We start from the raw sequence: 23,446 nt of genomic DNA on the forward strand, positions 1-23,446 counted from the left end.
GAAGGTGACCAAACAGGTGGATGAGGGTAAAGCAGTGGATGTGGTGTATATGGATTTCAGTAAGGCGTTTGATAAGGTTCCCCACGGTAGGCTATTGCAGAAAATACGGAAGTATGGGGTTGAAGGTGATTTAGAGCTTTGGATCAGAAATTGGCGAGCTGAAAGAAGACAGAGGGTGGTGGTTGATGGCAAATGTTCATCCTGGAGTTTAGTTACTAGTGGTGTACCGCAAGGATCTGTTTTGGGGCCACTGCTGTTTGTCATTTTTATAAGTGACCTGGAAGAGGGTGTAGAAGGGTGGGTTAGTAAATTTGCAGATGACACTAAGGTTGGTGGAGTTGTGGATAGTGCCGAAGGATGTTGTAGGGTACAGAGGGACATAGATAGGCTGCAGAGCTGGGCTGAGAGATGGCAAATGGAGTTTAATGCGGAAAAGTGTGAGGTGATTCACTTTGGAAGGAGTAACAGGAATGCAGAGTACTGGGCTAATGGGAAGATTCTTGGTAGTGTAGATGAACAGAGAGATCTTGGTGTCCAGGTGCATAAATCCCTGAAGGTTGCTACCCAGGTTAATAGGGCTGTTAAGAAGGCATATGGTGTGTTAGCTTTTATTAGTAGGGGGATCGAGTTTCGGAGCCACGAGGTCATGCCGCAGCTGTACAAAACTCTGGTGAGACCGCACCTGGAGTATTGCGTGCAGTTCTGGTCACCGCATTATAGGAAGGATGTGGAAGCTATGGAAAGGGTGCAGAGGAGATTTACTAGGATGTTGCCTGGTATGGAGGGAAGGTCTTACGAGGAAAGGCTGAGGGACTTGAGGTTGTTTTTGTTGGAGAGAAGGAGGAGGAGAGGTGACTTAATAGAGACATACAAGATAATCAGAGGGTTAGATAGGGTGGATAGTGAGCGTCTTTTTCCTCGGATGGTGATGGCAAACACGAGGGGACATAGCTTCAAGTTGAGGGGTGATAGATATAGGACAGATGTGAGAGGTAGTTTCTTTACTCAGAGAGTAGTAAGGGCGTGGAACGCCCTGCCTGCAGCAGTAGTAGATTTGCCAACTTTAAGGGCATTTAAGTGGTCATTGGATAGACATATGGATGAAAATGGAATAGTGTAGGTCAGATGGTTTCACAGGTCGGCGCAACATCGAGGGCCGAAGGGCCTGTACTGTGCTGTAATGTTCTAATTCTAATTCTAATACTAATTCTAAAAGCTTGGGGTGAAATTTAGCTTCGAGGTGGGGAACAAGAGGCAGGACTGTTGCCAGGTCCTGAACCCGTCCCAGGGAGGGACAGACACCTTTTGCATTTTTGACCAGGGTGCACCGTTAATTGACATGGAGACAGGTTCCCTGTCCAATTAAGGGCAACAGGCAGGCTCTCAAAGCTAAAGGACCAATCGGAGGCCTTCCAGCTTGAGAAAAACATCAGGCTGCAGTAAAGTGTAAGTAATGGAGAGGGCGCTTCAACATAAAGGTGCCTCTCATGAACCTTATTTTTTAAAATTACAATAGAAGCAGCCAGGCCACCACTGTTGCAGGGGGTGAGCATGGGGAGTACCTCTGGGCAGCCTTTGGCTGCACCTGGAGCACTGGCCCCCAGCCTGCCACTGGGTGCGCATCTCCAAGCAGTTAGACTGTTCTCCATCATGTCAAGAAACTGGAGGCTGATTGGAAAATCCCTGTTGAACTCCTTTAACGACCCATATCAAGGCTCAATGAGCCTAAACGGCTGCCCACCTTGTGGGGGCAGGATGCCCTGCTGGGTGCGGAACCTGCCTCCCCTAAAATGGCCAGCGCCGGGTATGGGGCTGAGGAATCCGCACATAGGCTGATGATAGCGTTTTCAGGCCCCATCCGCCTCTGTTCCCAACCTCAGTGGGGCCCCAAAATATCTAGCCGACTTGAGCGAATGAGGTTGCAAAGTTGGAATGCAGTAAAACTAGAGAGAGATTTTTTAAAAGACAAGGATTTTACATTCAATTCTTTGGAGGACAGGAAGCTGCTATAATCAACGATGAAGGGGAGAGGGATATGTTATCTGTAGCAGAGATTTGAATAAGCTGGGGATTAGAGGATGGTGACTGCATGGCAAACAAGGAGAATATTCAAAAGTCAAATCTGAAGACAACAAAGGCAAGTTACGTGTTTCAGTGGAATAGGCACTGAAACAGGCAGAAATGGGCAACGTTGCACAGATGGGAGTAAGCAGTCTTTATGATAGAAAGGATGTGGGGTTTGAAGCTCAACTCAAGGTTGAACAGGATGTCAAGCGTGCCAATGATCTGGTGCAGTCTGAGACAGTGGTCAGAAAGGAGGAATGGAATTAGTAGCAAGGGAGCAGATTTTGTAGGGGGACTTGATGAGCTAGCACTAGTACAATGACTCACTGGCATCCTTCTGTGCTGTAATTTCTATGATTCTATAAAGTTCTCCTTGCCTTTTTTTCCATTGAAGACACCTAGTCATTTGAAAGATGGTAATAACAGAAATTCCAATTTAAAATAGAAGCTGTCCCTTCCCCAAGTTTAAAATGAAGGACCAAAAATGGTCTATCAAAAAGAACAGGCAAATTCTCTTCGATCAAGAGTTAGGCAGGATAAAGGGCCTGTTTGATGAGGACAGTTTGTTTAGAATGCTTATGAAACACTGCAAAGTGCAAGTCAATTGTAGGGTATTTCAGAAAGGTACTTTGGTCTCCATTGGTTAGTCACTGTAACACTGTAGTTCCACTTCAGGTAAACCTTATGACAATCTCTTAAATAGGGGAACAACATTAGTACTGAGATATTTAATGAGCAATCCCATCTTCAAAAGCTTCAAACCTCATCATCACCACCATCATTCAGATAAAAAGACAAGCTAAATATCAGATAAAAAGCCACTGCCAATGCACCAAGGTAGCACTTGACCCAACATGGCACCAAGGAGCAAAACAGAGGTCAATAGCAGCTGGAGTCATACTTAAAGGAAGACAGTCATGGTTGGCAAAAGCCAACCATCACTACTTCAGGATGTTGCTACAAGTGTGCCTCAGTACAGCAACCAGCTTCAGCCAATTCATTAATGACTTCCCTCCATCAAAGGCACAAGTATCACTGTTCGATGACCCTTTCTCAATTCTCAACTCTTCTAATAATGGAGTCCGTGCAGCCTATGGCACAACCTGGATAACATTCAGCTGACAAGTTACAGATACCATTCACACCAACAAGTGTCAGGAAATAACTAACTCTAACAAAATAAACTTACCGCTGAACTTAAATGGCATCACTATTGCAAGTGACCCACCATCAACATCTTGACTAGAAGCTTAATAGGACCAACATGGCTGCAAGAGCGGGGCAGAGGCTCAGTACTCTGACGAGTAGTTCATCTTTTGGCCTTGCTACCATCTACGAGGCTCAAGTTGACAGCACGATGGAATAGTCCACTCACCTAATTGGGTGCTGCTGCAACATGCTTTACACAACTCAGAACAGAACAGTCTCCTTCATTGTTATCTCTCAATATGACCCCTCCACCACTGATACACTGTGGTTGCACTATGTACATTCTGCATTCTGCAGGACATACTGCTGGAACTCACAAAGCTTACATCTACAGCATCTTCCAGCCCTGCAACCTATACCACAAAGGAGGCAAGAGCAGCAATGTCATGGGAACACCAGCAGCTTCAAGTTCTCCACCATCCTGGTTTGAACACAGGGTGTGCTTCCTTCATCAACACTGCGTCAAAAATCATTCAATTCCTTATCTAACACAATGGGAGATTGATTAGCACAAAGACTGCAGCGATTCAAGGCAAAAGCCCATAACCGCCTCCTCAGGGACACTAGGGATGGACGATAAAATTGTGGCTTTTCCATCATCAGCCACACCCTGCAAGCAAATTTTTTAAATGGTGTCGCATTCATCATCTTTCTGTCTGAGCATGAGCATGTTGGGATGTAGCAGCTCTAATAAAAACTTACATTGTACTATGCATGAAAGAAAATCTTGATCGAACTAAACGACATTGCTGGCACTTTCAGCATCAAAGTCTGAAGCTGGAAAAATGGGAAGTTAGCTCCCTGTGGAATGTTTCCAAATATTTTAGATACATTTATTATGTTTTGTGTATAGGTCTTGTATCTTTGCTTTGGTAAATTGATTTGACACAAATTGAAGAAATCATTTTAACCTACACCAATGCGGTTCCAAATGTGTTATTTTCCAATTTTCAAGAGACAGGCAAAGATGTCAAAATTCAACATAGATCCGAATGTGAAGTATTATTGTTAAATAGGCTAATTTATAGGTTAAAAACTAACCTTATTCTCAAGTTAAGAAATACTAGAAGTGGATTTATGACATTTACAGCATTGGATCAGCACCAATGCAACCGAGGGAAACCAATAGAAAAAAGTAACACTCGGTTGAAAAGTCGTTAATACATCCTGAACTCCATGAGCCAGTTTTACAGGCTGCAAAAACATTTCAAAACCATTTGTTTGATGCCCCATGACATCAAATTGAGTCACCAAGCCCTCCAAACGTGTGTCTCATACAAAAGAACACCATGACTATCTTCACCCCAGCCACAGACTATCCTAGCAAAATCAAGAGTTAATTCCTGAAGACATTCAACGCAGATTTTTCAAGTTATTTTTTAATTTTGTTACTTTGACCAATTGTCACCATAAATCAATATCAACATTTTACCTTGTCTAAAAATACCTCATTAATAATTGAAAAAGCAGTTCTGCGACTTATGTTTAGCTACAAGTATAATCTGCAATTAATACCTTCAAGGCCAACTGAAAGATCACCTCCTCTCAAAATCATGACTACTTTCTACAAGTTAAACAAGAACCATGTTATCCATACAAAAACATGCTAAGAACCATTTGTATCTTTTTCATTCTTAACCTAAGCCAGTATTCTGTATTGAACAAGATTTTCTTGTTTTTCCCCTCACTTCCCCTCCCCACCCTCTGCTTAATGCAATCTAGCATTTCTTTTTAGCTGTGCCTATACACAGGATCACTGTTTAAGTCGTTACGTTACTGGACTGGTAATCTAGATGCCTGAACTAATATTTCAGACAAAATTAGCTCAAATTCCACCTTGGCAGTTTGAATTCAATTTTAAAAAAAGTTGAAATAAAATGCCTACACCAGTAAAAGTGACCACAAAGCGGTTGCTTGCTCGAAAAGCCCAACGGATTCACTAATGCCCTTTACGGAAGCAAGCCTACCACCCTTATCCGGACTGGCCTGTATGTGGTTCTAGCTCCCACACCAATGTCATTGACTCTTAACTGCCCGAACAAGACACTGCGTTGTATGAAATCTCTATCAGCTGTTCAAGAAGGTGGACCACCTACTCATGGCAACTGGGGAAGGAGAATAACTACCAGTGATGAACACATCCCAAGATTGATTTTTTTTTAAATCAATGTTCCAGATATGTCCCGCAAAGCACCTCCATTCCCTAGCACGGATACAATCACCAAACTCCAATGGAGGAGGTGGTGGCGTAGTGGTAATTGCACTGGATGAGTAATCCAGAGCCCAGGCTATTGCTCTGGGAACATGGGTTTGAATCCCACTATGGCAGATGACGAAATTTGAATTTAATTAATAAATCTGGAATTAAAAAGCTCCTCTAATGATGACCATGAAACGATTGTTGCAAAAACCCATCTGGTTCACTAATGTCCTTTAGGGAAGGAAATCTGCTGTCCTTACCTCGTCTGGCCTACATGTGACTCCAGACCCACAGCAATGTGGTTGACTCTTAAAATGCCCTCCAAAATAGCCAACAAGCCACTCAGTTCAAGGGCAATTAGGAATGGGCAATAAATGCTGGCATAGCCAGCAACGCCCACATCCCACAAACTAATAAAAAAAATTAACATCTACCCACCACAATTATTTCCCAATATTCAATCATCCTCCTTCTCTTTCTAACTTTGCAGACTAGCAACAATTCAATAAAATTAGGGGAAAAACTGACCCTACCACCCCCCCCCCCCCAAATAATCTCTTTATTTGCATAAACCATAGTTATTTAAACGAGGATGTAAATCTTGTATAGTACATCTATTGCAGGTTACATTATTCATTGGCAGACATTACTGTAAAGATGGACATTTTTGTACACTTGTAGGTAGCCAGTCACCATTTTCTTGAAAGGTGCTTCCCATTCTCACCAGTTCACTGCTCAAGTATGTCATGAGCAGAATTTACTTCAATCTTCGACTCAAAGTGAATAAATATAAATACCTGCTTAACTCTTGGAAAGCCTCGTGTGATTTACATCCACTTAGCTATTCTAGTTAAAACATACCAAAAAGGTAACCTATGTGTAGGAGCAGAAGATATTGGTATGGTTCTTAATGAATACTTTGCGTCGGTCTTCACAAGAGAGGGAGACGATGCAGATGTTATAGTAAGGAGGAAGTGTGTGAAGTATTGGATGAGATAAACATCGGGTGAGAGGAAGTATTAATGGGATTAGCATCCTTGAAAGTTGATAAATCACCAGGGCCAGATGAAATGTACCCTAGGCTGTTGAAAGAAGCAAGAGCGGAAATAGCAGAGGGTCTTGGTCATCATTTTCTCGTCCTCACTGAACACAGGTGTGGTGCCAGAGGATTGGAGAATTGCTAACGTTGTATCTCTGTTTAAAAAGGGAGCGAAGGATAGACCAAATAATTACAGGCCAGTCAGTCTAACCTCAGTAGTGGGCAAATTATTGGAATCTATTCTGAGAGACAGGATAAACTGTCACTTAGAAAGGCACAGATTAATCAAGGATAGTCAGCATGGATTTGTTAAGGGAAGATCCTGTCTGACCAACTTGATTGAACTTTTTGTAGAAGTAACAAGGGAGATCGATTAATGTGGTGCAGTTGACGTGGTCTACATGGATTTTAGCAAGGCTTTTGACAAGGTCCCACATGGCAGACTGGTTAAAAAAATAAAATCTCATGGGATCCAGGGAAATGCAGCAAGGTGGATGCAAAATTGATTCAGTGGCAGGAAACACAAGGGTAATCGTTGACGGCTCTTTTAGCAAATGGAAGGCGGTTTCCAGTGGTGTTCCGCAGGGCTCAGTACTGGGTCCCCTGCTTTTTGTGGTGTACGTGAACGATTTGGACGTAAATGTAGGCGGCATGATCAAGAAGTTTGAGGATGACACAAAGATTGACCAGGTGGTAGATAGCAAGGAGGATAGCTGTAGGCTGCAGGAAGATATTGATGGTCTGGTCATATGGGCAGAAAAGTGGCAAATGGAAGTGTGAAATGATGCATTGGGGGAGGTCAAACAAGGCAAAGGAATACACGATTAATGGGAAAATACTGAGAAGTGCAGAGGAGGTAAGGGACCTTAGAGTGAATGTCCACAGATCCCTGAAGGTAACAGGACAGATCGATAAAGGTGGTTAAGAAGGCATATGGAATCCTTTCCTTTATCAGCCGAGGTACAGAATACAAGAGCAGGGAGATTATGCTGGAACTGTATAACTCATTGGTTAGGCCACAACTAGAGTGCTGCGTGCAGTTCTGGTCACCTCATTACAGAAAGTATGTAACTGCACTAGAGAGGGTACAGAGGAGATTTACGAGGATGCTACCAGGACTGAAAAAATGCAGCTATTACCAAAGATTGGATAGGCTGGGGTTGTTCTTGGAAATTTTGAGGGGCCTGGATAGTGGAAGTGAAGGGTCTATTCACCTTAGCAAAGAAGAGAGTGATGAGGGGCATAGATTTAAAGTGATTGGTAGAAAAATTAGAGGGGTGATGAGGAAAAACTTTTTAACCCAGAGGGTGGTAATAGTATGGAACTCACTACCTGAAAGGGTAGTTGAGGCAGAAACCCTCAATTCATTCAAAAGGAGTCTGGGTCTACACCTCAAATGCTGTAAGCTGCAGGGCTGGCACAGACACGATGGGCCAAGTGGCCTCTTTCTGACCCTTAAACTGTCTCTGATTCTATAACATTATGTACAGACCTTTTTTAGCAAATACAGGGAATATTATTTCCCAATATCAATCCATCAATTACACACCTGTCATTGCTCCAGATTAAATCACGTTTGGTAAATCTACAATTCAGCTCATCAGTTCAGCTCCATGGTTTCCTGAACTCCCAAGCAATTTATCTACCTATTCTTTCCATGTTGCCAACATGGATTTTTGATCCTGGTATATGGGATTTCTGGAACAGCATTTTCCTAATTATTACTTTTATCCAAATGCAACAAAATAGTTCAAATCTTCATTGAGAGAAAAAAAAGTGCTTCAGATGCCAAATACCAACAGACCAGCTAAATGGGTAACAAGATCACATAGCCAACAAGAGGCTGTCCACTGTCCTTCATCCACAAACCTCTTGTCTGATAATGTAAGGACTGGACTTGGCGCCTGTTGTACACATTTTTGCAAGTATTGTGCTGCTTTTTGCAGACAATTGTGTGTTATTGGCAGACTCAACTGGGGCCCAGTCCACTCCACCAAAATGTTAATCTGTGGGTTAAGCTGTGAAATAAAGCAGTAGGTAACCCTGAACTTGGTGCAGCTTTGTACAGCCCAAAATGGGGATCTTAAAGGGATTTATTAAAGATATGCAATTCTGATTCTTTGTGACCTTTCTAAATCCTGGTGTATAGGAACAGAAGTAGGCCATTCAGTCCATTGAACCTACTCCATCATTCAATACGATCACGGCTGATCATCCACTTCAATGCCTTTTTCCCCCATACGATCCCCATATCCCTTAATGTCATTGGGATTTAGAAATCTGTCAATCTCTGCTTTAAACATAATCAATGACTGAGCTTCCACAGCCCCCTGGTGTAGAGAATTCCAAAGATTCACAACCCTCTAAGTAAAGAAATTTCTCCTCATCTCTGTCCTAAGTGGATTCCCCCTTATTTTGAAATTGTGTCCCGCTTCTAGACTCCCCAACCAGGGGAAACATCTTACCTGCATCTACCCTGTCTACCCCTTAAAGTATTTTGTAAGTTTCAAGGAGATCACCTCTCATTCTTCGAAACTCTGGAGAATACAGGCCTAGTTTCCCCAATCTCTCTTCACAGGACAGTCCTACCATCCCAGGAACAAATCTGGTGAACCTTCGTTGCCCTCCCTCTATGGCAATAATATCCTTCCTAGGTATGGGGACCAAAACTGGTCTAACCAAGGTTCTATACAATTTAAGTAAGACTTGACTACTCCTGTACTCAAATCCTCTTGTAATAAAGGCCAACATACCATTAGCCTTCTTAATTGCTTGCTGTACCTGCATGTTAGCTTTCAGTGACTTATTGACAAGGACACCCTTTGTACATCTGCACTTTCTAATTGATTACCACTTAAGAAACACTCTGCACATCTGTTCCTCCGACCAAAGTGGATAACCTCACAGTTTTCCACATTATATTCCATTTGCCACGTACTTGCCCACTCACCAAGCCTATCCAAATCCCCTTAAAGCCGCTTTGCATCTTCCTCACACAACACATTCCCTAGTTTTTTGTCATCCGCAAACTTGGAAATACTACATTTGGTCCCCACGTCCAAATCATTGATATCTATTGTGCACAGCTGGGGCCTAAGTATCTACCATTAGTCACAGCCTGCCAACGCGAGAATGACCAGTTTATACCTACTCTCTGTTTTCTGCCTATTAACCAATCCTTAATCCATACCAGTACATTACCTCCTATCCCATGTGCTTTAATTTTGCTAAACAACATCCTGTGGGGGAACTTTATCAAAAGCCTTCTGAAAATCCAAGTATACCACATTGACCAACTCCCCTTTATCAATTCTGTTAGTAACATCCTCAAAAAACTCTAACAAGTTTGCCAAACATGATCTCCCATTCATAAATCCATGTTGACTATGCTCAATCAGATTATCCAAGTGTCCACTTATCATATCCTTTGGAATAGATTCTTGCATTTTCCCTACTACTGATGTAAGGCTGTTATGTAGTTCCCTGTTTTCTCTCTCCCTCCTTAAATAGTGGTGCGACATTGGTCACCTTCCAATCTGCAGGAACCGTTCCAGAATCTATAGAATTTTGGAAGATAATCACCAACGCATCCACTATCTCCATAGCTACCTCTTGCAACACTCTGGGAAGTAGAATATCAGGTCCTGGGGACTTAACCTTCAGCCTCATCAATTTCTCCAATACAACCTTCTTACTCATACTAATTTCCTTCCTCTTGCTCCCTAATCCCTTGGATCTCTAATTCTGTGAGATTTCTTGCATCTTCCTCAGTGAAGACAAGACACAAAGTGATCATTTAGCTTCTGTCATTTCTCTGTTCCCCATTATAAATTCTCCTGACTCTGCCTGTAATGGACCCACATTTGTCTTAGCCAAACATTTCCTTTTTATGTACCTATAGAAGCTTTTATAGTCCATTATGTTTTTGCTAGTTTACATTCATATTCTATTCTCCCTTTCTTGATCAGTTTCTTGGTCCTTCTTTGTTGTGTTCCAAAATCCTCCGGTTTACTATTTCTGGCAACTTTATGGGCCTTTTCTTTGAATCTTATACAATCCAAGTTGGAAGTTGATCACTCCTTCAAGCCCCCACTGAGATGAGCTAAAAGGCACTTTGGTCTTTCTGCAGTGACAGTCAAATCCTAAACCAAGGTAAGCATGTGGTGTAAAATACATATTAAAAAAGCTCTTTATAGCTTCCCGAGATCCAGAACCAAGCAGTGAAGTTAATTTGTGGCTAACATCAACCTATCACTGTATACCTTAGAGCAGGAAACAGCCTCATAGCATACACCTCTTCAAGAACTAAAGGAAGAGTAGGTCATTTAGCCCTCGGAGCCTATTTTGCCATTCAATGAGATCATAGCTGATCTGTGACCTAACGCCATATACCAGCTTTGCCTCTTGGTCCTTAATAAATTTGCAAAATGAGAACAATTAAGCTGTTGGAGGTAAGCAAGCCTAGTAGACAGCACTGTGGCTAATACAATGCAGTATCCTATATAGGTCACATCACGACAACGAAGGTACTTGTTGACGAAACCCAGACTCAAGATGAATACTGTTGGAAAGTTTTACCTGGAGACCACAGATAGGAATACGTAAATATATATTCAGGATTCTGTATCCGTCGTGATTGATCTCTGGAAAGGGAGCTGTTGATGAATCTCCGTAGCTCGAATTGGTGAAAGCACTGTCCCATGGGATATTGCGTTCAGGAACATGGTGACAATGTTCTCATATTTCAGAATTACTACAAACCCGTTTTAATTCCAGCAGAATGCAGGAAAAACACAGGCACACTACCCGTACTACAATTACATAAACGGAGGGATCCTAGATACGAGCTGGGTATCTACATACTCACATAACGGGAAGTAATTATGTTGCTTTCAATCACTCACGTGAATAAAGATATGTAAAACCATAAATAAAAAAAATAGCATACGCACTGCTTTGACTCAGTAGCAATTTTACCCCTCCAGTCAGAAGGTTGAGAGTTCACACACATTTTAATTAATGCTCAGTACTGCACTGGAGTGAGTGCTACATTGTTGGGCAAGATGTCCTTCGTACCAGACATTAAACTGTCTATTGCCTACAGGTTCATATTGATGTTAAAGATTCTCCAGCACTATTCAAAGAACAGACAGGAGTTCTCCAACTCCACTTTCAGCCACCACAGCCATAAAATATTTAATTGGCCATTCATCCCACAAGGGAACTTGTGGTGTGCAAAATGATAGCTGTGTTCACCAGCAAAACAATGACTCAACTTTAAAAAGTAGTTTGTTGCATCAGGGCACTCCAGAAGGCTTGAGAAACATAAGACACTATTTTAATGCCAGTCTTTATTTCCTACAATTGTGTACCAAAAATCTAAGTATCCTTGCACCATGAACTCTAATAAATATACTGCACTTCATGACTCTGCAGACACAGCACAGGGAGCAGAGTTAATAGATCCAATAACTCTTTGACAAATAATATTACTCTTCCATTTAAGCAAGAGATATCGCACAGACCACTGGGATACCAATGTGCTATGGCACAGAGTGGAATGATGTATATGAGTTTATGATTACTCACAAACCAAGTACATTATGGCAGCAGAAAGTGCACAACGTTGGCCAAGTGTTTCTCCGGGGTCACTCTTCTGCATCACTTGGTAGCTAGAGATCAGTATTGGCTAAGCTGTGAAAGCAAGTTGCCTGCCCGCCATGTCAAAGAACTGGAAATGGGGTTCAGATTATCGTGTGTGCTACAAATCTACAAAGACCAGATTGAAGGTAGAAAGGGGACATCGTTATTACTGGGTGATTGAACAGAGCTAAAAAAAAAAGCTCCGAAAAAAATTACAAATTTGTTACCCTGAAGTAACTATTAAAATAGTAGCAAATACATCATTTAAAAAGGAAAGTGGGTAAGAACGTTTTTATAAAAGGGTAACAAAAAGGGCAGAGAAATTGAATTACAACTGTCTGCGCCAGTTGATGGTAGAGGTGCGATAGGCCAAATGACCTTCTTGGGTGCTCCAATTTTTGTTTTCCAGGAAACCAGAGAATAGGGCAGCACAGTGGTTAGCACCTCAGCCTCACAGCTCCAACAACCCAGGTTCAATTCTGGGTACTGCCTGTGCGGAGTTTGCAAGTTCTCCTTGTGACTGCGTGGGTTTTCGCCGGGTGCTCCGGTTTCCTCCCACAGCCAAAGACTTGCAGGTTGATAGGTAAATTGGCCATTATAAATTGCCCATAGTATAGGTAGGTGGTAGGGGAATTGAGGGAAGGTGGGGATGTGGTAGGAATATGGGATTAATGTAGGATTAGTATAAATGGGTAGTTGATGATCGGCACAGACTTTCAGTGCTGTATCTCTAAATAAAATTAAATTTACTGCTTCCAAGGTTTGAGAGTTGAGTTCTTCCCCGACAGTGCCTCAACTGGCACTAGCTAGGTAATGGAAAAAAACTCCCCAGGTAGAAGCGTGAAAACAGAAAAAACAGCCAAGTCAGACAAAAAAAAGCACTCTCATCGGTATGTCAAAAATGGAGTAGTAAAGAACAAGACACCAACTCACTCTTATGGAGTAGAGCATAGCATTATTTCTAGAGGGGTTGGGGAGGCAGCAGCAACCTCGATCTTACAGAAAATGAAAAAGAGCATTGGATACATTAAATAAAGTAAGTAGCTAGAGAAGAAACTGTATCTGGTAAACAGAAGCTACACTTTCATTTACCATCTTGCAATGAGCTGGATTACTTTCCTGAAAAGCATTTCTGCAGATACCATATGGTAGAGAATCACTACACACAACTTTTTAAAGACAGATATTCATCAAACTATTAAAAAAAATTGTAAAACTCAGTCTCCATGCATGAAGTGCATAAACTGCCATAAGATGAAATCAATCTCAAGAGAATGACATGCATAAATAAATGTGACAAAGTGTTTTTGCAAATCAAATTTATTAACAAAATTAAACAAAGGAAAATGAATCTGATCACACTGTCTGAATGACCTTACATGCAGTTCTGGTACGTTAAATAATCTGCACAATCCACAATAAAAGTTAAATTAGTAACAAATATGCCAGTATCTTCATGTGTTTTTCCTACAACTATGTTCTAACGGCACAATTTTAACATATAAATCTATTTCACCTTCTGTAGTTAAAGAGAAATGCTGCGAGCACTTGCATGGCTTCCCCAACAACTGGATGTAAAGTAGGGCTTGTTCACTATGGGTTCTGGTTATTGAAGTGCAAATTTCAAAGGAACGGAAGAGACCAAATACATACCCGTCAAAATGGTGAATTCAAATCGAACATTAAATTTGAAACTCAGTATGAACTAGTATATTCATTCCCTCATTTTGAAAATTTCAAAATGTGTCCAAATGGGAATTCATCTTCATTTCAGTTTTTTTTAAATCCAGGGTTTAAAATGGTGGCTGCTCTCTCTTTACTAAGGATCAGTATTGAAGAAAGGAGACTCATAGCTGCATGCAATGAAACCATGCCCTCTATTCAAAAATCAATTAAGACAAGGGCTCTTTGATAGCCAACAAATGCAGACTAAAAGGTAATTTTCAGTTTGCTATCCAACGTTCAAACAAGCAGACTTATACGCAGTGTCCAGAAACTGGTGAAGAGAAAGATGCATGGTTTGCTTCATTTAGGTGCAAGCTGATGGTTAAACTTTACCAGGTACTAAGGATTCAGACTGTGTTCAACTTTACATATCATTCTCACGTATTATGCCTTTGTTCACAAGTGTCTGTTGCCTTTTCTTTAAAGGACAAAAAGGGTCGAATGTATGCTCAGCTTTCACTATTCCTCAATCCTGTCCTTAATATTCGTGAACATCATGGGCATTTGAAACTCATACATGTCATTTGCAACATTGCATTCTAGAGGAGATGAGACTGAAAACTAAGCTGTTTCATAAAAAGATGTTGCCGACAGAGATGATAAGAACAACCAGTATTCTGGAATTGGGCAAATTAACTGGTTCGAACACTCCATTGTATTTTGCATTGAATAATATCCACCCAAATTCTTGCTTTTATTATTAAATAAATCGATTTTTTTGTTATATAGAGTCATCTACTGGTGTTGCTTTCTCCGACATCTGACGTGATAACAGAACGTGGTGGCCATCTCACATTCTCTGGCATGCACCTTATCAGAAGTCTGATCTAACTTAAACCTGGGCTGCATTAACCCATATATTGAAAATTAACATGTTTTGGTTCAGAACAGAGTCAATTTAGTTAAAGAAACAGTAGTCAAATCTAAATACAACAATGCCATTCGGAAGGAATCTGAATGGTTGTTGCGGTTTCAAACTTAATTCCCATTTTAAGTAGTCAGTTGTGTTGACATTTACGATTGATTAACCTTCAAAAGCAACAGAGCAATCATAACTGAATGCAGGCACTATTCTCAATCTGTGGTAAAGGCATAAACCAAAGTATTCATCGAATCCTCGACCCACCCACTGTTTTTCCAGGTTGCCAATGTAATACCTCAACATAAGTGCATTCTAATCCCTCCCATGATTCGCTGCTAAATTTGCATCACAAGTTAATATGTAACTGCAAAGCCATTGGGAATTACCTCCCCACAATATTTATTTTATTGCAACATTCAATAATTCTGCTTCAGAAAATACTTGGTGGCTGGATTAGCTTAACTCGAGGAAAGAATACAAAGCAACTAGGTGTTGAAAATCGATTAAAAACTTTTCTTTTTATGGACATTATTTTTGTCCGTTTGAAACTCAATTTTTATAATTTTTTGAAAAGTACATGGAAATACAATTGAATCAGTTGTTCTGTTTGAGCCTGTACAGCTCAGTGTATTGAGAAATGACTTCTTGAAAAATGAGACTGACATTTTAAGTGGCATAAAACCTTTTGAATTAAGACATAAATATGGTGGTTAAAATCAAGTATTTACCAGCCGTAAGAGGCATAAGATTCTGTACAGTAATTCCTGAAGTCTAATAGCCTCGACAGATGCAGTCGGACCATCAGCATGGCTGGTTACACCCAGCCCTTCCTTGCAGTTATATGCCAGCTTACACTTCTGCTGCCAGGCCTGCTCGTATGCTTGGTCACATGGCTCTCCAGGCCTTCTTTCAGCCATGTTTCAGATCACGACCTGAAATAGACAGTGACAAATTAATTGAAGAAACTTTTGTCCAATCACTTTGTACTAGCCTAAAAACAAAGTTCTCTCTCATCCTCCTACTGCTTCCAAAGGTACTTGTTAAACACCCAAATGGGGACAAGCTATTTGATGCCAGCCCTCAAAATAATATTCGACAACTAATTCAGTTCCATTTATTTTCCAGTCTCTCTTCCTTTTCCCTCTGTACAGGGCACCTGAACTTCACTGAATTTAGGTACATAATCTGGGACTGGGATGGGGGCACAAGAAAACACATGAATCCCAAAAAATCTGAACACTGCTTAATTTTAACGATTTGTTAATTCAGGAAAGCAATCATTCACTGATAGCTATACAAACACAGAGCTGTATCTCTAAATATAAATATATATAAATAAATTACAAGTAACTGAAGAGTGTGACACACTAAGAAAACCAAAAAACACAGGTCTGCTGGTTATTCAAAGAAGAACAAAGAACAGTACAGCACAGGAACAGGCCATTCGGCCTTCCAAGCCTGCGCCAATCTTGATGCCTGCCTAAACTAAAACCTTCTGCACTTCCGGGGACCGTACTCTATTCCCATCCTATTCTTGCATTTGTCAAGATGCCTCTTAAACATCGCTATCGTACCTGCTTCCACCACCTCCCCCGGCAGCAAATTCCAGGCACTCACCACCCTCTGCGTAAAAAACTTGCCTCGCCCATCCCCTCTAAACTTTGCCCCTCTCACCTTAAACCTATGTCCCCTAGTAACTGACTCTTCCACCCTGGGAAAAAGCTTCTGACTATCCACTCTGTCCATGCCGCTTATAACTTTGTAAACCTCTATCATGTCGCCCCTCCACCTCAGTCATTCCAGTGAAAACAATCCGAGTTTATCCAACCTCTCCTCATAGCTAATGCCCTCCAGACCAGGCAACATCCTGGTAAACCTCTTCTGTACCCTCTCCAAAGCCTCCACATCCTTCTGGTAGTGTGGCGACCAGAATTGCACGCATTATTCTAAGTGTGGCCTAACTAAAGTTCTGTACATATGCAGCATGACTTGCCTATTTTTACACTCTATGCCCCGACCGATGAAGGCAAGCATGCCGTATGCCTTCTTGACTACCTTAGCCACCTGCGTTGCCACTTTCAGTGACCTGTGGACCTGTACGCCCAGATCTCTCTGCCTGTCAATACTCCTAAGGGTTCTGCCATTTACTGTATACTTCCCACCTGCATTAGATCTTCCAAAATGCATTACCTCACATTTGTCCTTTTAAACTCCATCTGCCATTTCTCCGCCCAAGTCTCCAACCGATCTATATCCTGCTGTATCCTCTGACAATCCTCATCACTATCCGCAACTCTACCAACCTATGTGTCATCCGCAAACTTAATCAGACCAGCTACATTTTCCTCCAAATCATTTATATATACTACAAAGAGCAAAAGTCCCAGCACTGATCCCTGCGGAACACCACTAGTCACATCCCTCCATTCAGAAAAGCACCCTTCCACTGCTACCCTCTGTCTATGACAGAGCCAGTTCTGTATCCATCTTGCCAGCTCACCTCTGATCCCGTGTGACTTCACCTTTTGTACCAGTCTGCCATGAGGGACCTCGTCAAAAGCTTTACTGAAGTCCATATAGATAACATCCACTGCCCTTCCTTCATCAATTATCTTTGTCACTTCCTCAAAAAACTCAATCAAATTAGTGAGACACAACCTCCCCTTCACAAAACCATGCTGCCTCTCGCTAATAAAGTTTGTTGCCAAATGGGAGTAAATCCTGTCCCGAAGAATCCTCTCTAATAGTTTCCCTACCACTGACGTAAGGCTCACCGGCCTGTAATTTCCTGGATTATCCTTGCTACCCTCCTTAAACAAAGGAACAACATTGGCTATTCTCCAGTCCTCTGGGACCTCAACTGTAGCCAATGAGGATGCAAAGATTTCTGTCAATGCCCCAGCAATTTCTTCCCTTGCCTCCCTCAGTATTCTGGGGTAGATACCATCAGGCCCTGGGGACTTATCTACCTTAATGCTTTGCAAGACACCCAACACCTCCTCCTTTTTGATAATGAGATGACTGAGACTATCTACACTCCCTTCCCTAGGCTCATCATCCACCAAGTCCTTCTCTTTGGTGAATACTGATGCAAAGTACTCATTTAGTACCTCGCCCATTTCCTCTGGCTCCACACATCGATTCCCTTCTCTGTCCTTGAGCAGGCCAACCCTTTCCCTAGTTACCCTCTTGCTCTTTGTAAATGTATAAAAAGCCTTGGGATTATCCTTAATCCTGTTTGCCAATGACTTTTCACAATCCCTTTTAGCCCTCCTGACTCCTTGCTTAAGTTCCTTTCTCCTGTCTTTATATTCCTCAAGGGATTCGTCTGTTCCTCGCCTTCCAGCCCTTACGAATGCTTCCTTTTTCTTTTTGACTAGGCTCACAATATCCCACGTTATCCAAGGTTCCCGAAACCCGAAGAGAATTTCTCTCTTTCTTGGGTGGAGAGAATGAAGGCTTCAAAAAGAAATATAAAAACATTTTTCGGTGAATAGTTTTAGTGCTCATCAAAATGGGATGTCAGTTCTAAGGAACTAAAAAGTTTTCACTTTTTATACTATCAACCACTCCTAGGACAAGTCAGTAAGTGACACTAAAACTGACATTTAGCTTGATTTGTTCAACATTCTCAGCAAGCCTCTAGAATTTGAAACTATAGGTTAACAATAGATTAAGTGTTACATTAGAAAGCACTCTTTCAGCATAAAATGCCTTCTTTGGAGCTTCAAACAATAACTACAAATTTGAAAATTCTGCACCTCATTTAAAATTCCAAGCAAATTAAGATCTAATTGACTTATGAATGGAAATAACGGTGTAGTCTTTAGTGTCTCAATTCTATATTAGAATTAAGATTTGTAATTTAATATCTAAATGCCTTTTCTTCCCCCCTTTTAGTTGAAAATTAAATGCACAGATTAAGACTTGAATACTGTTATCAAATATGGTGATGGTCTTCTCGCATCACTCGTACCTGAAAGGGATAAAAGCAACAATGTGTCATTTGATACATATTTCTCCTCTCATTTCCAGCCTCCAACCTCTCTTGTTCTCTATTTTAACTCGTACTTTACATCTCTGAACAGTCTTGGTTGATTTTCAGTCAGTCATTCTCAATCCAATCGCTAGGTGGCCTGAGGTGGTGGTGGTGGACCTGCTTCTTTAGTTTGAAACAAATGAATTGCTTGATTTCAGTCAATTATGTGGGACTGTAATCACACACAAGCCTGATTAGTGAAAAAATTTCATTGTTAACCAAAGGTCATTAGTGTCAGAAATTTCTGCACTCCTTCAATTCTGGCCTCTTGCACATCTACTTGAACAGCTCCACCATTGGCAACCATGCTTTCACCAGTCAAATCCCCAAGCTCTGGAATTACCTCCCTCGCCCTCTCCATCTCTCTCTAACTCTTTCGCTTCCTTTAAGACACTGCTTAAAACCTATCCAAGCTTTTGGTCATCTATCCTAATATCACACGGCTCGGTGTCAAATTTTGTTTGATTACACTCTGGAATGTTTTACGTTAGAGGCACCTTGTAAATGCAAGGTGTTGTTGCAGTTCTAGTGAACTTAATATAAGAAATGGGAGCTGGAGTAGGCAATATGGCCCATTGGGCTTGCTGTGTCATTCAATACGGTCATGGCTGATCTTCAGCTTCAACTGCACTTTCCCGCCCGCCCCTCATATCCCTCGCTTCCCGGAGAACAAAAGTCTATTTCAGCCTTAAAATATATTCATCAATGGAGCATCCACAACCCTGAGGTAGAGAATTCCAAAGATACACCACGCTTTGAGTGAAGAAATTTCTCATCTCTGTCCTAAATGATCAGCCCCTTATCCTGAGACTGTGTCCCCGTGTTCTAGATTCCCCAACTAGGGAAAACAACCTCTCACTATCGACTCTTTCAAGCCCCTTCAGAATCTTCTATGTTTCAATGACATCACCTCATTCTTCTAAACTCAAGAACATGGATCCAATTTCCTCAGCCTCTCATCACAGAACAACCCTCTCATCCCAGGGACCAATCTAGTGAACCTTCGCTGTACCTCCTCAAATCCAAGTATATCCTTTCTTTAATATGGAGAAAAACTGCACACATTACTCCAGTTATGGTCTCACCAAAGCCCTGCACAACTGAAGCAAGACCTTTATTCTTGGACTCCAATCTCCTTGTAATAAAGGCCAACATGTCATTTGCCATCCTAACTGCTTGCAGCACCTACATGCTAACTTTCTGTGTTCATTGTACAAGTCAAACTGAATATTGACATTTACAAGTTGCATGTCTTTTAAAAAATATTCTGCTTTCCTATTCTTAACACCAAAGCAAATAATCTCCCACTTCCCCCACATTAGGCTCCATCTGCCACCTCACTAAACTTGTCTAGTTGGGTTTTTAAAATAATCTGATAACTTCAGTCATTGGTACTGAGATCACGGGTTATTCCCTGTTACAGTTTCCTGACATGTTTTTAAACAATTACATAGAATATATAGCACAGAAATAGACCATACAGCCCAACCAGACCATGCTGGCTTTTATTTTCCAAGTTTCCTCACATCTTTCCTCAGCTATCAAGATAACCCTCGAATTCCCCTCATATGCATATCTAGCTTCCCCTTAAACACATCTATACTATTCGCCTCTACTACTCCATGGTAATTAGTTCCACATTCTCACCACTCTCTGGGTAAATAAGTTTCTTCTGAACTCCCTATTTGGTTTCTTGGTGACTATCTTATGTTGCTGGCCTCTAGTTTTGCTCTTCCACACTCACTGACGACTATCAAAACCCTTAATAAATTTTACAAAACCTCTGTTCATTCACCCCTCAGCATTCTCTTTTCAAAAGAAAAAAAACCACTTGTTCAACCTTTTCTGAGGTGTATAATCCTGCAGTTGACATTATCTTTGCAAGTCTTTTTTGCACCTTCTCCAGTGCCTCAATAACATTTTTATATGGCATATGTACACAGTACTCTAAATGTAAGCTATTCAAGGTTCAATACAAGTTGAGCGTGACCACTCTATTTTTCAATTCCATCCCTCAAAACAAACCAGTGGTTGGTTTACTTCTGTTATTGCCTTATTGACTTGTGTTGCAACTATTGTGATTTGTGCATTTGTACTCCTAGACCTCTTTGCTCCTCTACCCCATTCATGTTCTTATTTTCTAAGTAATTTGACCTCCTTAGTTGAGGCCTCAACTTTTTACAATTTATATAAATGACTTAGATGAAGGGACCAAAGGTATGCATCAGGCAAGCCCCAGCCTGCCAAGAATAAGGAAAATTAATTTCGCCACATGAACATTGATCTTAAAATATTGTTGAAGAAAGAACTTGCTTTAAAAAAACAATTGAAGACTGGCTAGAGAGAGACCATCAGTATATCAACAGGAGAAAGGAGCTATTCCCTGCTCCAATTTAATCCACAATGGACTTTTGATTACCAGACGTTGAAGCATTCCAGGTTAACTACTAAGATGGCCGAATACACAAACAGATGTTGTCAGCCCAGTTTAGTCACATGACTGTTGGCTGTTTTGAATTTGAACTTCCAACAAGGAATTTGAAATCAGAAGGCTGTTAGCTCCTGGACTGAGAACACCTCTCTCCTGTCTGCTCTCTTCTCACTCTCACCAGCTTCAGGAACCATTGAAGACATATTAACACCAAGACAGAAAAGTCTCCTATAGTGAAGAAGGTTTAAGAAGAATACGGAGCCCCAACGAAAAGCAAGAGCTATCTACAATCAAGGACTCTAAGGCAAGCTGGAAATACAGAAACAGTAACAAGAAACCCCATTTTACAGACTGCCTCAAACCTCTCCATTTTATTTTTCTTCTGCTCTTTTCTGTCCGCATTTGCATGTGTGTATTCTGTGTGACTGATAGCGTGGGCGTGTCCTTTATCCGTAGGCGTTAACCGTATTATAGCTTACGTTTAAGAAATTTCACTTTTCTTCTTTAAACCTCAAGAAAACCTAGTGTACTCATTTCTTAGCCTTATAATTGGAAAGCTGTGAACAAGGATTCACAAAGGGGTAGCTCAAAACACTGTTTAAAATTAAACCCTGTAACAATAAGACCAGGTGAAGACAGTAAAAGACTCCTAAACATCTTTCTCACCTGGTCATGACAGTCGGGTTGCTAAACTTGCTGATGACACAAAGATAGGTCGGAAAGTAACTTGTGAAGAGGACATAAGGGGGCTACAAGGGGATATAGATAGGTTAAGTGAGTGGGCAAAGACCTGGCAAATGGAGTATACTGTGGGAAAGTGTGAAATTGTCCACTTTGGCAGGAAGAAATAAAAAGCATATTATCTAAATGGTGAGAGATTGCAGAGCTCGGAGATGCAGAGGGATCTGGGTGTCCTAGTGCATGAAGCGCAAAAGGTTAGTATGCAGGTACAGCATATAATTAGGAAATCTAACAGAATGTTATTGTTTACCACAAGGGGAATTTAATACAAAAGTAGGGAGGTTATGCTTCAGCTATACAGGACATCGATAAGACCACATCTGGAGCACTGTGTACAGTACTGGTCTCCTTATTTAAGGAAGGATGTACATGTGCTGGAGGCAGTACAGAGAAGGTTTACTAGACTAATAACTGGAATGGGCGGGCTGTCTTACGAGGAAAGATTGGACAGGCGAGGCTTGTATCCGCTGGTTTTTATAAGAGGAAGAGGCAACTTGATTAAAACATATAGGATCCCGAGGGGTCTTGACAGGGTGGATGTGAAATGGATGTTTCCTCTTGTGGGAGAATCTAGAACTAGGGGTCACTGTTTAAAAATAAGGGGTCGCCCATTTAAGACAGATGAGGAGAAATTTTTTCTGAGGGTCGTGAGAAGATGGAATTCTCTGCCTCAAAAGGCAGTGGAAGCAGAGTCTTTGAACATTTTAAAGGCAGAGGTAGACAGATTGCTGATAAGCAAGGGGGTGGAAGATTATTGGGGGTAGGTGGATATGTGGAGTAATCAGTTCAGCCACGAACTTATTGAATGGCTGAGCAGGCTCAAAGGGCCAAGTGGCCTACTCCTGCTCCTAATTCGTATGTTTGTATTGTTACAACCAACCGCTCCAGTCAAAGACCCCCAATCAAAATAGACGATTCTGATTGTGGTGGGACCAACACAGTTAATTCAATCCCGTCGCTCCACAGATCGCCTAACATATCATTTAAAACTTGCCAAATTTAAGACCCAGCCAAATTGTACCATCTATTAACCCCCGAATGAGGCTAACCAAACCAGGTGTCTAGAAATCAACAAATTAACTCTTTAATTAGAAGAACTAAATTCTTAAACACTAATGAAGATAGAAACATTTAAAATAGAAAAAATTAGAGTCCTTGCAAATTTACAGTCCAATGTTGCTTGAAGTCCTCACAGAATGTTGCTTCCTTCTCCAGCGCATTTCAACAATTAACGACTTGCAAACACTTTCAACAGAGTCAATCTGACTTTAGAGTTTTTGAGGGATCAAAGATTGTCACAGTCTAACTTCCCTTCCTTCAATTTAAATTACCAAAGATCTCCGTTTTAGCATGACTTGAGAATTTTGACAAATAATAATTAAACAGACTAAAATCCTCTTCCTTCAGTTTGAATGGTTGAGAGCTCTTTTTCAGGTGTGCTCATCACAGCTGTGTCCTCTGTATCTGTGTTCTGTTAGAACAAATGGTCTTCA

At 41.2% G+C, this 23,446-nt stretch overlaps 1 protein-coding gene across 1 annotated transcript in view; it reads right to left on the bottom strand.

The window, feature by feature from the left end:
• The window catches only part of LOC137383327 (probable helicase with zinc finger domain), a 429,894-nt gene that overhangs the window by 382,251 nt on the left and 24,197 nt on the right, over positions 1 to 23,446 (bottom strand). Inside the window, 1 exon segment of the mRNA XM_068056011.1 lies at positions 15,471 to 15,674. Within this exon segment, the coding sequence (XP_067912112.1) occupies positions 15,471 to 15,659 (189 nt within the window). The 5' untranslated portion in view covers positions 15,660 to 15,674.

Source organism: Heterodontus francisci, chromosome 24 (assembly GCF_036365525.1).
Source record: "Heterodontus francisci isolate sHetFra1 chromosome 24, sHetFra1.hap1, whole genome shotgun sequence".
NCBI classification, from domain to species: Eukaryota; Metazoa; Chordata; class Chondrichthyes; order Heterodontiformes; family Heterodontidae; genus Heterodontus; species Heterodontus francisci.